General features: G+C 38.4%; 1 protein-coding gene across 1 annotated transcript in view; it reads right to left on the reverse strand.

Annotated features, from left to right (window-relative positions):
* Window positions 1–1,463: 1,463 nt before the first annotated feature.
* Window positions 1,464–14,263, reverse strand: part of C7H8orf89 (chromosome 7 C8orf89 homolog) — a 45,395-nt gene continuing 32,595 nt past the window's right edge. Inside the window, exon 6 of the mRNA XM_055284793.2 lies at window positions 1,464–1,640. Within this exon, the coding sequence (XP_055140768.1) occupies window positions 1,468–1,640 (173 nt within the window). The 3' untranslated portion in view covers window positions 1,464–1,467. The remainder of the gene's footprint in view (window positions 1,641–14,263) is intronic.

The raw sequence follows: 14,263 nt of genomic DNA on the forward strand, positions 1-14,263 counted from the left end.
CTTTGATGTTGGTGACCTACAGGTGGGGTTTTGGTGTAGATATCCTTTTTGTTGATGTTGGTGCTATTCCTTTCTGTTTGTTAGTTTTCCTTCCAATAGTTAGGTCCCTCAGCTGCAGGTCTGTTGGAGTTTGCTGGAGGTCCATGCCAGACCCTGTTTGCCTGGGAGGTCCACTCCAGACCCTGTTCACCAGCAGAGCCTGCAGAACAGCTGCAACAGCTGCAGGTCTGTTGGAGTTTGCTGGAGGTCCACTCTAGACCCTGTTCACCAGCAGAGGCTGCAGAACAGCAAATGTTGCAGAACAGCAAATATTGCTGCCTGATCCTTCCTCTGGAAGCTTAGTCCCAGAGGGGCCCCCACCTATATGAGGTGTCTGTCGGCCCCTATTGGGAGGTGTCTTCCAGTTAGGCTACACGGGAGTCAGGGACTCACTTGAGAAGGCAGTCTGTCCCTTCTCAGAGCTCAAACACCATGCTAGGAGAACCACTCCTGTCTTCAGAGCTGTCAAACAGGGACATTTAAGTCTGCGGAAGCTGTCTGCTGCCTTTTGTTCAGCTATGCCCCGCCCACAGAGGTGGAGTCTCCAGAGGCCTTGCTGAGCTGTGGTGGGCTCCGCCCAGTTCGAGCTTCCTGGCTGCTTTGTTTATCTACTCAAGCCTCAGCAATGGCAGACGCCCCTCCCCCAGCCAGACTGCCACCTCGCAGTTAGATCTCAGACTGCTTCACTTGCAGTGAGCAAGGTTCCGTGGGCATGGGACTTGCCAAGCCAGGCACAGGAGAGAATCTCCTTGTCTGCCAGTTGCTAAGACCATGGGAAAAGCACAGTATTTGGGCAGGAGTGTCCCATTTTTCCAGGTACAGTCTGTCACAGCTTCCCTTGGCTAGGAAAGGGAAATCCCCTGACCCCTTGCAATTCCCGGGTGAGGCGATGCCCTGCCCTGCTTCAGTTCATCCTCCATGGGCTGCACCCACTGTTCAACCAGTCCCAATGAGATGAACCAGGTACCTCAGTTGGAAATGCAGAAATCATCCGTCTTCTATGTCAATCACGCTGGGAACTGCAGACCAGAGCTGTTCCTATTCGGCCATCTTGCACTGCCCTCAAACCTCACTTTTTCTTCAATCTTCCCCAGCAGCTAGCCAAGGTCATTGCACAAAATAGACGCTCAAGAGTATCAAATTGAATCAAAACACACAATCAATGTACATAAAATTCACAGAATAAAATTTATCTTATGCTTATTTTCCCATAAACCATAATTTATTGCCCTTCAACATAAATAAGGAAAAAATATAATTTGTCTCTGTAATGTTAACAAAATACAAATGATTCATCTATAACATAAAATATCTATTTCTTATTTCCATTTCCATTTTTATATAAATCATTTTGCATCATATCACATAAAAAAAGAAAATATAAAGCTTAAAGGTCACTGAAGACAGCATCACATTGTACGACATTTTTCAGCAGTCTCGGAGGTCTCGTTTCTTGCTTTTTTTTGATTTTTTGGTTGTTTCCTGACGAATGGTATCATATTCCAATATGGCTATTTTGGAAAGTCTCTCTAAGTATTGAGATGGTGCTCCAGTGAGAGGATCACTGAAGCCAGAACCTGGAGGAGTAAGTGGGGAGTCAGCTATAAAAATGAATTAAGCTCACATGAATAATATTCTATTAAATATAATGTGACTGAAATATTTCTTCCACAAATGACTATTACACACTGCTAGTTCTTATACTACAGAGCTATACAAACCAAAAAAAAAGCATGGTACTGGCATAAAAACAGACACACAGACCAATGGAACAGAATAGACAACCCAGAAACAAATGTATACATCTATAGTGGATTCATTTTCAACAAAAGTGCCATGAATATACACTAGGGAAAAGACAGTCTCATCAATAAATGGTGCTGGGAAAACTGGAGATTATGCAGAAAAATGAAACCAGACCCCATCTTTCGCCATATAAAAAAATAAAATCAAAACGGATTAAAGACTTAAATCTAAGACCTCAAACTACGAATACTAAAAGAAAACATTGGGGAAACTCTCCAGGACATGGGAGTGGTCAAAGATTTCCTGAGTAATATCCCAGAAGCACAGGCATTCAAAGCAAAAATGGACAAATGGGATCACATCAAGTTATTAATAAAAAGCGTCTGCACAGCAAAGGAAACAATCAACAAAATGAAAAGAACCTACAGAATGGGAGAAAATATTTGCAAACTACCCATCTGACAAGGAATTAACAACCAGAATATATAAGGAGCTTAAACAACTCTATGGGAAAAGTCTAATAATCCCATTTTAAAATGGGCAAAAGAGGTGGCTCACGTCTATAATCCCAGCACTTTGGGAGCCTGAGGTGAGCAGATCCCTTGAGCTCAGAAGTTCAAGACCAGCCTGGGCAACATAGCAAGACTCTGTCTCATTTAAACTCTCATGTTAATAATAATTAATTAATTAATTAATTAAATGGGCCAAAAGACCTGAATAGACATTTCCAAAAAGAAGACATGCAAACAGCAAACAGGCATATGAAATGTGGTCAACATCACTGATTATCAGAGACATCAAAACTACAATGAGATATCATTTCACCCCAATTAAAATGGCTTTTATCTAAAAGACAGGAAATAACACATGCTGGCGAGGATGCAGAGAAAAAAGGGAACCCTCATTCACTGTTAGTGAGAATGTAAATTAGTACAACCACTGTGGAGAACAGTTTGGAGGTTTCTCAGAAAACCAAAAATGGAGCTACCATATGGTCCAGCAATCCCATTGCTAGACATACACCCAAAAGAAAGGAAATCAGTATATCAAAGAGGTCTCTGCACTCCTGTGTTTACTGCAGCACTGTTCACAATGGCCAAGATTTGGAAGCAACTGAAGTGTCCATCAACAGATGAATGGATGAAGAAAATGTGGTACATATACACAATGGAGTACTATTCAGCCATAAAAAAACTGAGATCCTGTCATTTGCAACATTATGGTTGGAACTGGAGATCATTATGTTAGGTTAAATAAGCCAGGTACAGAAAGACAAATTTCACATATTCTCAGTTATTTGTGGGTGCTGAAAACTAGAACAATTGAACTCATGGAGGGAGAGACCAGAAGGATGGTTACCAGAGGCTGGGAAGGATAGTGGTGGAGAGATGGCAGGGAAGAGTGGGGATGGTCTATAGGTACAAAAAATACAATGAATAAGAACATGTATTTGATAGCACAACAGGGCAATTATAGTCAATAATGATCTAATTGTACATTTAAAAATAACTAAAAGAGTATAATTTGATTGTTTGTAACACAAAGGATAAATGCCTGAGGGGATGGATACTCCATTCACGTGAATGTGATTATTACACGTTGTACACCTGTATCAAAATATCTCATATACCTCATAAACATATACACCTACTATGTACCCAGAAAATTTAAAAAAAAAACCATGACTAGTTTTTGATATAACACATATTTTGAATTAAAAATGTCATGTTTACTTTCTTTTTCTTTTCTTTTTTTTGAGATAGAGGATGGAATCTTGCTCTGTCACCCAGGCTGGAGTGCAGTGGTGCAATCTCGGCTAACTGCAACCTACACTTCCCAGGTTCAAGTGATTCTCATGCCTCAGCCCCCTGAGTAGCTGGGACTACAGGCGTGTGCCATCATGCCCAGCTAGTTTTTGTATTTTTAGTAGAGATGGGGTTTCACCATGTTATCCAGGCAGATCTCAAACTCCTGGCCTCAAGTGACCTGCCCACCTCAGCCTCCCAAAGTGCTGGGATTACAGGCATGAGCCACCGCACTTGGTTTTTTTTTTTTGAGACGGAGTCTTGCTCTGTCACCCAGGCTGGAGTGCAGTGGTGCGATCTCGGCTCACTGCAAGCTCTGCCTCCCGGGTTCACGCCATTCTCCTGCCTCAGCCTCTCCGAGTAGCTGGGACTACAGGCGCCCGCCACCACGCCCAGCTAATTTTTTGTATTTTTAGTAGAGATGGGGTTTCACTGTGTTAGCCAGGATGGTCTCGATCTCCTGACCTCATGATCCGCCCACCTCGGCCTCCCAAAGTGCTGGGATTACAAGCATGAGCCACCGCACCCGGCCCGCACTTGGTTTTAATGCTACTTTATAAAATGACTATGTGCCTCAAAAAATATTTATCTAAAAAACCTTTAAGGCTTGTATTTAATTACATAAAATTACGTTGGTGCAAAAGTAATTGCAGTTCTAAAAACCGCAATTACTTTTGCACCAACTTAATCTGATTTTGTACAATACTTTTTAAAATATGGGACAACTGTGAGATTTATTTCAAAGTAAAAGGCATAATCTCCATAAATAATTAACTCATTTCATATTTTACATGCCTATCAAGTTGTTTCCTTCAAATAAAAACATTTCTCATAAATGCTAAAGTGAAGTAAAATTGTAAAGTAAAATAAAATCGTTCACTTAACTGAAATAGCGTTAATCAAGTTTCTATCATAGCGTGGTAGTAATAACAACAGATAGCATTTGTTGAATGATCTTTGTCAAGTACTTCACATCTATTTTATCCATACAACAACACTATGAAATAGTCATCTATACTATCTCGAGTTACAGATTTTAAAAAGACAATTTAGGGATGCTAAATAACTTGCCCAAGTGCATATACTTAATAATTATCAGAGTTAGGATTTGAACCTAGATTCATCAAAGTTCCAATCACTACATATTACCCCTAAAAACATAAACATGTAGAAATATTTCTATTTAAAAACATATATGCAGCTTTGAAAATAATATACTGACCTATATTGCTTTAAAATATTATTATTTAACTTCAGTTTCAAGTGTCAAAAAAAGCACTATCTTCAATTATCCAATGTAGTTGTTATTTTTCTGTTTGTTTTGTTTTGTTTGCAGGGGTAATATGAGTGAGAAGTTCAGAGAGAAACAGCTGAGAGTTAAGAATATGATCAGGACTTCTGTTCTTAGCAGTACAATGGACTTGACACTTTAAAAGACCCTCTGGCAGCAAAATAACTAGATTCCAGGCATTAGGCAAACCTGAAAAAACTTCAAAGAATCAGTATCATACGCACAAATGCAATTAAGTTGGAAGTTGTTAATAATAAGATAAATTTAAAATTCTGAAATATTTAGAAATTTGTACACATGTATTAGTCCATTTTTATGCTGCTGATAAGGACATAACTGAAACTGGGTAATTTGTAAAGAAAAAGAGGTTTTTGTTTATATGCTGGATTACATTTATTGATTTGCGTATGTTGAACCAGCCTTGCATCCCAGGGATGAAGCCCACTTGATCATGGTGGATAAGCTTTTTGATGTGCTGCTGGATTCGGTTTGCCAGTATTTTATTGAGGATTTTTGCATCAATGTTCATCAAGGATATTGGTCTAAAATTCTCTTTTTTGGTTGTGTCTCTGCCTGGCTTTGGTATCAGGACGATGCTGGCTTCATAAAATGTGTTAGGGAGGATTCCCTCTTTTTCTGTCGATTGGAATAGTTTCAGAAGGAATGGTACCAGTTCCTCCTTGTACCTCTGGTAGAATTCAGCTGTGAATCCATCAGGTCCTGGACTCTTTTTGGTTGGTAAGCTATTGATTATTGCCACAATTTCAGAACCTGTTATTGGTCTATTCAGAGATTCGACTTCTTCCTGATTTAGTCTTGGGAGGGTGTATTTGTCGAGGAATTTATCCATTTCTTCTAGATTTTCTAGTTTATTTGCATAGAGGTGTTTGTAGTATTCTCTGATGGTAGATTGTATTTCTGTGGGATCGGTGGTGATATCCCCTTTTTCATTTTTTATCGCATCTATTTGATTCTTCTCTCTTTTCTTCTTTATTAGTCTTGCTAGCGGTCTATCAATTTTGTTGATCTTCTCAAAAAACCAGCTCCTGGATTCATTAATTTTTTGAAGGGTTTTTTGTGTCTCTATTTCCTTCAGTTCTGCTCTGATTTTAGTTATTTCTAGCCTTCTGCTAGCTTTTGAATGTGTTTGCTCTTGCTTTTCTAGTTCTTTTAATTGTGATGTTAGGGTGTCAATTTTGGATCTTTCCTGCTTTCTCTTGTGGGCATTTAGTGCTATAAATTTCCCTCTACACACTGCTTTGAATGTGTCCCAGAGATTCTGGTATGTTGTGTCTTTGTTCTCGTTGGTTTCAAAGAACATCTTTATTTCTGCCTTCATTTCATTATGTACCCAATAGTCATTCAGGAGCAGGTTGTTCAGTTTCCATGTAGTTGAGCGGTTTTGAGTGAGTTTCTTAATCCTGAGTTCTAGTTTGATTGCACTGTGGTCTGAGAGACAGTTTGTTATAATCTCTGTTCTTTTACATTTGCTGAGGAGAGCTTTACTTCCAACTATGTGGTCAATTTTGGAATAGGTGTGGTGTGGTGCTGAAAAAAATGTATATTCTGTTGATTTGGGGTGGAGAGTTCTGTAGATGTCTACTAGGTCCACTTTGTTTAGAGCTGAGTTCAATTCCTGGATATCCTTGTTAACTTTCTGTCTCGATGATCTGTCTAATGTTGACAGTGGGGTGTTAAAATCTCCCATTATTATTGTGTGGGAGTTTAAGTCCCTTTGTAGGTCACTGAGGACTTGCTTTATGAATCTGGGTGCTCCTGTGTTGGGTGCATATATATTTAGGATAGTTAGCTCTTCTTGTTGAATTGATCCCTTTACCATTATGTAATGGCCTTCTTTGTCTCTTTTGATCTTTGTTGGTTTAAAGTCTATTTTATCAGAGACTAGGATTGCAACCCCTGCCTTTTTTTGTTTTCCATTTGCTTGATAGATCTTCCTCCATCCCATTATTTTGAGTCTATGTGTGTCTCTGCATGTGAGATGGGTTTCCTGAATACAGCACACTGATGGGTCCTGACTCCTTATCCAGTTTGCCAGTCTGTGTCTTTTAATTGGAGCATTTAGCCCATTTACATTTAACGTTAATATTGTTATGTGTGAATCTGATCCTGTCATTATGATGTTAGTTGATTATTTTGCTCATTAGTTGATGCAGTTTCTTCCTAGCCTCGATGGTCTTTACGATTTGGCATGTTTTTGCAGTGGCTGGTACTGGTTGTTCCTTTCCATGTTTAGTGCTTCCTTCAGGAGCTCTTTTAGGGCAGGCCTGGTGGTGACAAAATCACTCAGCGTTTGCTTGTCTGTAAAGTATTTTATTTCTCCTTCACTTATGAAGCTTAGTTTGGCTGGATAGGAAATTCTGGGTTGAAAATTCTTTTCTTTAAGAATGTTGAATATCGGCCCCCACTCTCTTCTGGCTTGTAGAGTTTCTGCCGAGAGATCAGCTGTTAGTCTGATGGGCTTCCCTTTGTGGGTAACCCGACCTTTCTCTCTGGCTGCCCTTAACATTTTTTCCTTCATTTCAACTTTGGTGAATCTGACAATTATGTGTCTTGGAGTTGCTCTTCTCGAGGAGTATCTTTGTGGCGTTCTCTGTATTTCCTGAATCTGAATGTTGGCCTGCCTTGCTAGATTGGGGAAGTTCTCCTGGATAATATCTTGCAGAGTGTTTTCCAACTTGGTTCCATTCTCCCCATCATTTTCAGGTATACCAAACCACATGATTATCTCAATAGATGCAGAAAAGGCTTTTGACAAAATTCAACAACCCTTCATGCTAAAAACTCTCAATAAATTAGGTATTGATTGGACGTATCTCAAAATAATAAGAGCTATATACGACAAACCCACAGCCAATATCATACTGAATGGGCAAAAACTGGAAGCATTCCCTCTGAAAACTGGCACAAGACAGGGATGCCCTCTTTCACCGCTCCTATTCAACATAGTGCTGGAAGTTCTGGCCAGAGCAATCAGGCAGGAGAAGGAAATAAAGGGTATTCAATTAGGAAAAGAGGAAGTCAAACTGTCCCTGTTTGCAGATGACATGATTGTATATCTAGAAAATCCCATTGTCTCAGCCCAAAATCTCCTTAAGCTGATTAGCAACTTCAGCAAAGTCTCAGGATACAAAATCAATGTACAAAAATCACAAGCATTCTTGTACACCAATCACAGACAAACAGAGAGCCAAATCATGAGTGAACTCCCATTCACAATTGCTTCAAAGAGAATAAAATACCTAGGAATCCAACTTACAAGGGATGTGAAGGACCTCTTCAAGGAGAACTACAAACCACTGCTCAATGAAATAAAAGAGGATACAAACAAATGGAAGAACATTCCATGCTCATGGGTTGGAAGAATCAATATCATGAAAATGGCCATACTGCCCAAAGTAATTTATAGATTCAATGCCATTCTCATCAAGCTACCAATGACTTTCTTCACAGAATTGGAAAAAACTACTTTAAAGTTCATATGGAACCAAAAAAGAGCCCGCATTGCCAAGTCAATCCTAAGCCAAAAGAACAAAGCTGGAGGCATCACGCTACCTAACTTCAAACTATACTACAAGGCTACAGTAACCAAAACATCATGGTACTGGTACCACAACAGAGATATAGATCAATGGAACAGAACAGAGCCCTCAGAAATGATGCCGCATATCTACAACTATCTGATCTTTGACAAACCTGACAAAAACAAGAAATGGGGAAAGGATTCCCTATTTAATAAATGGTGCTGGGAAAACTGGCTAGCCATATGTAGAAAGCTGAAACTGGATCCCTTCCTTACACCTTATACAAAAATTAATTCAAGATGGATTAAAGACTTAAATGTTAGACCTAAAACCATTAAAATCCTACAAGAAAACCTAGGCAATACCATTCAGGCCATAGGCGTGGGCAAGGACTTCATGTCTAAAACACCAAAAGCAATGGCAACAAAAGCCAAAATTGACAAATGGGATCTAATTAAACTAAAGAGCTTCTGCACAGCAAAAGAAACTACCATCAGAGTGAACAGGCAACCTACAGAATGGGAGAAAATTTTTGCAACCTACTCATCTGACAAAGGGCTAATATCCAGAATCTACGATGAACTCAAACAAATTTACAAGAAAAAAACAAACAACCCCATCAAAAAGTGGGCAAAGGACATGAACAGACACTTCTCAAAAGAAGACATTTATGCAACCAAAAAACACATGAAGAAATGCTCATCATCACTGGCCATCAGAGAAATGCAAATCAAAACCACAGTGAGATACCATCTCACACCAGTTAGAACGGCCATCATTAAAAAAGCAGGAAACAACAGGTGCTGGAGAGGATGTGGAGAAATAGGAACACTTTTACACTGTTGGTGGGACTGTAAACTAGTTCAACCATTGTGGAAGTCAGTGTGGCGATTCCTCAGGGATCTAGAACTAGAAATACCATTTGACCCAGCCATCCCATTACTGGGTATATACCCAAAGGACTATAAATCATGCTGCTATAAAGACACATGCACACGTATGTTTATTGCGGCACTATTCACAATAGCAAAGAGTTGGAACCAACCCAAATGTCCAACAACAATAGACTGGATTAAGAAAATGTGGCACATATACACCATGGAATACTATGCAGCCATAAAAAATGATGAGTTCATGTCCTTTGTAGGGACATGGATGAAACTGGAAAACATCATTCTCAGTAAACTATCGCAAGGACAAAAAACCAAACACCGCATGTTCTCACTCATAGGTGGGAATTGAACAATGAGAACTCATGGACATTGGAAGGGGAACATCACATTCCGGGGACTGTTGTGGGGTGGGGGGAGGGGGGGGGACAGCATTAGGAGATATACCTAATGCTAAATGACGAGTTAATGGGTGCAGGAAATCAACATGGCACATGGATACATATGTAACAAACCTGCACATTGTGCACATGTACCCTAAAACCTAAAGTATAATAAAAAAAAAAAAAAATAAATAAATAAATAAAATCATAGTACTTATTGTAGTTTAAAAAAAAAAAAGAAAAAGAGGTTTAATGGACTCACAGTTCCACATGGCTTGGGAGGCCTCACAATCACACCAGAAGGCAAAAGGCATGTCTTACATGGCGGCAGATAAGACAGAATGAGAACCAAGCAAAAGGGGTTTCCTCTTATAAAACCATCAGATCTCGTGAGACTTACTCACTACCATGAGAATGGTATTGGGGAACCGCCCCCATGATTCAATTATCTCCCACGGAGTCCATCCCACAACACATGGGAACTACGGGAACTAAAATTCAAGATGAGATTTCGATGGGGACACAGTCAAACCGTAACAACACATTTTCTAAATTATCAGTCAAAAAACAAATCATAATAAACATACAAATATTTGTTGCTACATGATAAATATCACAAAAGTTGTGTAATGGAGCAAAAGTTTTATACAGAGAGGTTTATACCCTAAAATGTCTATGTTAGAAAAGAAGGTTGAAAATTTAAAACATAGGTATTAGATACACAGTAAGAAAAGAGTAAACCCAAAGAACATGGAGGAAAAAGATAATATAGGAAAGGGGAGAAATCAATGAAGTAGAAAACCAAGTTACAATAAAAGGGATTTTTTAAAAAGACAAAAGCTCTTCATTGAAAAAACTAATAAAAAAGGAAAGCCTCTGGTGACATTACTTAAGAAAATAAAAGAAGGCACAAATATATAGTATTGAGAAAAGAGGAACAGAATTACAGATAAAGCAAAGACTAAACTTTATGCTAATAAATTTTTAAAACTTAGATAAAATGCAAGTTTCTAGAAAATATAACTTACCAAAACTGATTGAAAAATTAGAATACCTTAACAGCCCTAAATTTAAAATGATTGAGCCAATATTAAAAGATTCTCCCAAAGAAAACAACCCAAATGAATTTTACAAACAAATTTCCTCAAACTTTCAAGAGAAAAATCATTCCAATTTCAGGTCATATACTTCAGAGAATAGAAAGAGAAGGAATAGTCCCCAATTCATTCCACAAGGCCATTATAATGTGGACACTGAATCCAGACAAGGACAGAACAAAAAAGAAAATTCATGGCAATCTCACTCCATTTACCAGCATTGGTAAAAAATTCCAAATGAGATATTAGCAAATTAAATGTGGCAGAATATAAACAAATAATAAATCATTTCTAAATTGGGTGTATTTCAGGAATGCAAGAGTGACTTAACATTAAAAAATCTGTAAATGTTATTCTTCACATTAAAATAAGTAATAATAAGTATTTACTGAAGACTACTTTGTTGCAGAAACTAGTGTAGGCACTGTAGGCATATGAAGGTGAGTGAATAAGACACAAAAGCCATAATGTTAGAAAAGAGGCTGGCAAGTGTTCGTTTGGGCAGAGATTCAAAGCAATGTCTTTTGGGTTTTTTGTTTGTTTGTTTGAGACAGAGTCTCGCTCTGTTGCCCAGGCTAGAGTGCAGTGGCACAATCTCGGCTCACTTCAACCTCCGCCTCCCAGGTTCAAGCTATTCTCCTGCCTCAGCTCCCTGAGTAGCTGAGATTACAGGCACACGCCATCACGCCCGGCTAATTTTTGTATTTTTAGTAGAGACAGGGTTTCACCATGTTGGCCAGGCTGGTCTCAAATTCCTGACCTCATGATCTGCTCGCCCCGGCCTCCCAAAGCGTTAGGATTACAGGCGTGAGCCACCGCGCCCAGCCAGCAATGTCTTTTGTTCTAATTAACATTTATATTTTTATTTTACACTGTCTGTTGATTACAGAAGTTGTTTTAGTATATGAAATTAAGAGAGAGAAAACATCCAAGGAAAAGTTCATGAACATTTAAATTTATAAACTTCCATAGACTGAGCTTGCAGAGCTACTAACAAGTCAATTCTGACAGCTACCTATAATGTCAATAGAAGCATTACTTAGTAATGTTAGTTTTGGTTGTTTGTTTGGAGGTGTTCAGTTAACTCCATTATTCCATAAGCCAAAGTCATGGAAGTATGAGTGTATTAGAGGAAGACAAGTATGATTATAATAAAAATTTAAAATAAGGTTTTAAAAATCTTTAACTTTCTTTTTAACTTTTAAGTTCAGGGGTACATGTGTAGGTTTGTTATATAGGTAAACTTGTGTCACAGGGATTTGTTGCATAGATTATTTCTTCACCTGAGTAATGAGCCTAGTACCCACTAGTTATTCTTCCTGATTCTCTCCCACCTCCCACCCTCCACACTCAGGTAAGCCCCAGTATCTGTTGCTCCTGTCTGTGTGTCCATGTGTTCTCATCACTTAGCTACCACTTATAAGTGAGAACATGTGGTATTTGGTTTTCTCTTCCTGCGTTAGTTTGCTAAGGATAATGGCCTCCAGCTCCATCCATGTTCCTGCAAAGGACATGATCTTGTTCTTTTTTATGGCTGCATAGTATTCCATGGTGTATTTGTACCACATTTTCCTTATCCAGTCTACCATTGATGGGCATTTAGGTTGATTCCATGTCTTTGCTATTGTGAATAGTGCTGCAGTGAACATACACATGCATGTGTGTTTATGACAGAAGGATTTATAGTCCTTTGGGTACATACCCAGTAATGGGATCTCTGGGTCAAATGGCATTTCTGTTTTTAGGTCTTTGAGGAATCACCACACTGTTTCCTACAATAGTTGAACGAATTTACATTCCCACCAATAGTGTATAAGTGTTCCTTTTTCTATAAGTGTTCCTTTTTCTTTTTAACCTCTCCAGCATGTTATTTTTTTTACTTTTTGATAGTAGCCATTCTGACTCACGTGAGATGGTATCTCATTGAGGTTTTGATTTGCATTTCTCTAATGATCAGTGATGTTGAGCTTTTTTTTTCATATGCTTGTTTGGCTGCATGTATGTCTTCTTTTGAAAAGTGTCTGTTCATGTCCTTTGTCCACTTTTTAATGAGGTTATTTTTTTCCTGTAAATTGTTTAAATTCCTTATAGATGCTGGATATTAGACCTTTGTCAGATACATAGTTTGCAAAATTTTTCTTCCATTCTCTAGGTTGTCTGTTTACTCTGTTGATAGTTTATTTTGCTGTGCAGAAGCACTTTAGTTTAATTAGATCCCATTTGTCAATTTTTGCTTTTGTGGCATTGCTTTTGGCATCTTCATCATGAAATCTTTGCCTGTTCCTATGTCTAGAATGGTATTGCCTACGTTGTCGTCCAATGTTTTTATAGTTTTGGGTTTTACATTTAAGTCTTTAATCTATCTTGAGTTGATTTTTGTATATGGTGTAAGAAAGGGGTCCAGTTTTAATCTTCTGCATATGGCTAGCCAGTTAGCCCAGCATCATTTATTGAATAGGGAGAGCTTTCCCCATTGCTTGTTTTTGTCAGCTTTGTTGAAAATCAGATAGTTGTAGGTGTGTGGCCTTATTTCTGATCTCTCTATTGTGTTCCATTTATCTATGTGTCTGTTTTTGTAACAGTACCATGCTGTTTTGGTTACCATAGCCCTGTACCATGGTTTGAAGTTGGGTTGTGTGATACCTCCAGCTTTCTTCTTTTTGCTTAGGATTGCTTTGGCTATTTTGGCTATTTTTGGTTCCATATGAATTTTAAAATAGTTTTTTCTAGTTCTATGAAGAATGTCATTGGTAGTTTAACAGGAATCACATTGAATCTATAAATTGCTTTGGGTAGTATAGTTATTTTAACTATATTGAGTCTTCCTATCCATGAACATGGAATGTTTTTCCACTTGTTTGTGTCATCTCTGATTTATTTGAGGAGTGTTTTGTAGTTCTCCTTGTAGAGATCTTTCACCTCCCTGGTTAGCTCTATTCCTAGGTATATTATTCTTTTTGTGCCAATTGTAAATGGGATTGTGTTCCTGATTTGGCTCTTGGCTTGACTGTTGTTGGTGTATAGGAATGCTATCAATTTTCGCACATTGATTTTGTATCTTGAAATTTTGCTGAAGTTGTTTATCAGCTTAAGGAGCTTTTGGGCCAAGACTATGGGGTTTTCTGGATATAGGATCATGTCATCTACAAACAGGGATAGTTTGACTTTCTCTCTTCCTATTGGAATGTACTTTATTTCTCTCCCTTGCCTGATTGCTCTGGTCAGAACTTCCAGTTGTGTGTTGAATAAGAGTGGTGAGTGTCTTGTGCTGGTTTTCAGGTTTTCAAGCTTTTGCCCATTCAGTATGATGTTGGCTGTGGGTTTGTCATAGAGGGCTCTTATTATTTTATGGTATGTCCTTCAATACCTAGTTTATTGAGAGTTTTTAATAGGAAGGGTGTTGAATTTTATCAAAAGACTTTTCCGCATCTGTTGAGATAATCATGTGGTTTTTGTCTTTAGCTCTGTTT

The sequence above is a fragment of the Symphalangus syndactylus genome, chromosome 7, assembly GCF_028878055.3.
Source record: "Symphalangus syndactylus isolate Jambi chromosome 7, NHGRI_mSymSyn1-v2.1_pri, whole genome shotgun sequence".
NCBI classification, from domain to species: domain Eukaryota; kingdom Metazoa; phylum Chordata; class Mammalia; order Primates; family Hylobatidae; genus Symphalangus; species Symphalangus syndactylus.